This window comes from Penaeus japonicus, unplaced genomic scaffold (genome assembly GCF_977035675.1).
Source record: "Penaeus japonicus unplaced genomic scaffold, GWHDUDI00000001_assembly GWHDUDI00000028, whole genome shotgun sequence".
In the NCBI taxonomy this organism is placed as follows: domain Eukaryota; kingdom Metazoa; phylum Arthropoda; class Malacostraca; order Decapoda; family Penaeidae; genus Penaeus; species Penaeus japonicus.
The window spans coordinates 21,924,491-21,927,565 of record NW_028234430.1 but is presented as its reverse complement, the minus strand read 5'-3'; the positions used below and the strand labels follow the sequence as shown (position 1 = coordinate 21,927,565).

The 3,075-nt window shown below is 45.1% G+C and overlaps 1 protein-coding gene across 1 annotated transcript in view; it reads right to left on the bottom strand.

Moving 5' to 3' along the window:
- LOC122261476 (calcium-activated chloride channel regulator 1-like) overlaps nt 1–3,075 on the bottom strand; it is a gene marked incomplete at its 3' end in the record, with an annotated part of 6,383 nt that continues 3,308 nt past the window's right edge. The window contains 5 exon segments of the mRNA XM_086553743.1: nt 1–154; nt 632–765; nt 1,381–1,513; nt 1,656–1,818; nt 2,385–2,565. Of these exon segments, the coding sequence (XP_086409869.1) occupies nt 1–154; nt 632–765; nt 1,381–1,513; nt 1,656–1,818; nt 2,385–2,565 (765 nt within the window).

Here is a 3,075-nt window from a genome sequence, read left to right as displayed (position 1 = left end):
CTCGTGCAGCAGCCAGCGCCGAGCCGTCTTCTGGAGCTTGAGAATCCGGTAGTGGTCGTTCATGCTTCCGGAATAGTCGAGGACCAGGGCGTAGTTGGCGTCCACGTGCTGCACCAGCGCGATCTCCGGGTCGACGTATCGCTCCGTCGGCGCTTACCACCTCACTAACTCACTCCCATACACACATCCCCCCTGCCCCTTCCTACCGGGTATTCCTTTCCTGTGTTCCTGTAGGAGGGATGGGAGGGGAGAGGGGGGAGGGGAATAAGAGGCAGGGCGAAGGGAGAGGGAAGATTTTTATTATTACTGTTCTAGGTTACGTTTGGAGCGATTGGTAAAGGCAATAGTGATAATAATGATAATGGTAATAATAAGAATGATAATCTTTTTGAAAGCACATAATGCTACTACTACTAATAATACAAGTCAGTGATAACAATAGTAACAATAACAATAACAGCAACAACCAAAACAACTATGACAACAAAAATAATAATTACCCTCATCAAGTTAATTATACTTCCAATAACAACGATGAACGTAATCACCTCCACCACCCTATGCCTACCCCCCCCTAAAAATTATAATAAAAAAAATAAAATAAAAATCAGAATGCGCATCGCCAACTTACGCGCCGTCGGCAAAATCGGGATGATCTCTCATGACCTCCCAGACGGACCTCCCGCGACAGAAGAGGTTTTGCTTCGTGGGCGCGTGGGCGTTGTGCGGCCGTTGGCTGCTCTGCTCGTCGCAAAAGTCCACGATCTGGGATTGAAGAGAGAGGCCGAGGTGAGCGAGTGGGGAAGCGGAATTCGGGATTAGGACTGTCTCGCTGAAGGCGGAGGGATGAGGGAGAGGGAGAGCGGAGAGGCCCCCCGACGGAGATGAGGCTGAGACGAGGAGAGACGGGAGGGTAGAGGGAGAGAGGGAGGGAGGAGAGGAGAGAGAAGGGGGAGACTAGGAGAGAGGTAAGAAGTGATGAGAGAAGAGAGGAGGAGAGGTAAAAGACATGAGGAAGAGATGAGAGAGAGAGAAAGACATGTACTGACATTCCAGAACCTCGATTTTTTGGGCAGTTTTTTTTTTATTATTTTTTTTTAATTCAGGAATTATGATTAGATATTTCTGGAGCTCCCTGATCTTGGGGGTTCTTGCTTTAGGAACATCCCTATCTAGATAAAGTTTACCCCCCCCCCCCCTTCACGAGCACAATAAAGAATTGAAAGATTACAAGATGCCGGTTTTCTGAATCCCGGATTTATGAGTAAGCATTCATATATATTTTTTGAGTTCTCGGATTACCGGATCCCCCCCCCCCCCAGCTTCCCACGCAAGCAAACGCACTGAATAAGGAATGGGAAAGATAAAAAGGGTACTCACACTATCACTGAATATAAAGGGATATGACATCAGCGAAGACGCAGCGTCCTGGCCTCGGTACGGCAGGAATCGGCAGTAATCGTCCGGGTCTCCCATCTCATTAAAGGCGCAAGAACTCTTACCCCCTTTGTCTCTGCCAAGAAAGAGAAATCAGTCACAAGCCAATCATATATTCCTCGTTTTATCGCTGGATATTTTTATTTTATTTTTTTTATTTTTTTTTTTTTTCAATACTGTACCTGTGTATTTTGTTACGGTTTCTTCGCGATACTCACATCATACGACCTTCCACGATTGTGTCCGCACAATAAGTAGGGTAAACTGTGCCTCCGTCAGCGTGGTTAGAGTAAAACAAAGGGAAGCTCTTGTCTCCTGGGTATCCGAGCTCGTCAAACACTCCCCACCGTAACTTCGCCCATTCCATGAGGAACGCCTTCCCTGGAGAGGTTCAGTTTCTATTTTACAACTGTGTCAAAAAATCTGGTTAGACATATAATGATTTTTAATGGCAATACAGGCAAATAGAAGATACAAAATTACCATACAAATATCTGCCACCTATTCAATGAATGTCAACACCACTTGCAAATTATTGTTGATTACACTTTGCTTCTCCTATGGAATATTAATTAAAGGCCACTTTTAGAAGTATGATCGTGCTTTCGGATGACGAATTTCATAAAAAGGTTAAGATTCGTTTCTTCAAGTCATTACTTTATTAACAAGCCCTCCCCCTAGGGGAGCGATTTATAAATACGCCAATAATGTACAGCAAATAACTACGCACTCCGTGACTTTTTACAATCGTCCTTTTGTGTACTAAGTACCGGTGTCCTATCTTCAGCCGTTTCTGCTGTTAAAAGTCAAAGTGTAAATAACCGGAAATTTTGTAAAGATAAGCCACTCGTCCGTTAAAAGACGCAGATGTCTCTTTTCAAAAATGTAACGAAAGAGTTATTAAGAATTCTGACAAAAGTATAAGGTCTTAGAGAGCTACAGCATACCTCTCGGCCCCCACCAGGCAGCTTGAGCTCGGTCGGTTGATGGAATATATCCGGTCAGTGATACGTGAGGTGATTGTTATCTGGCCAGCGGCGTGTTCCGCATGTACCTGTTCTGGCTCGGGGACAGGGTGGGTTTTTGTGCTATCACGCTGTTCGCTATGTCGATGCGAACATCACTGTCCTGGGGAGTACACAAAACTATGCATTAGTTGGGTCTATTGTTTACTTTTATCATCTTGTTATTTCTTTCCTTCTCTCTCTCTCTCTCTCTCTCTCTCTCTCTCTCTCTCTCTCTCTCTCAAACAATGTTAGTAGTTACATACCTGTTGGGCAGATAAAATAAGGTGAAGAAGCGCCTAGCATTCAGTTTAGAACTTTTCACAAACATTGTTTGACACGACGCTTTTATGGCGCTCACCACGTGTCGAACCCCGGGAGCTGGGACGCCCCTCGACCAAGACATGGTCGCTAGTTGAAGGGCTAAGTGCATAAGCGAATGCTACGATGCCATCTTGCATTAAGTATCTACTGAAGGGGTTGTGGGCAAAGGCGTCGCTTAGGGTAGCTTGAGATACTAGGCATGCGGACACGTAGGTGGGTGGGTAGTTATAAAGGTCAAGCATTCTGCACAGAGTATCTCTCTCTCTCTCTCTCTCTCTCTCTCTCTCTCTCTATCTATCTATCTATCTAT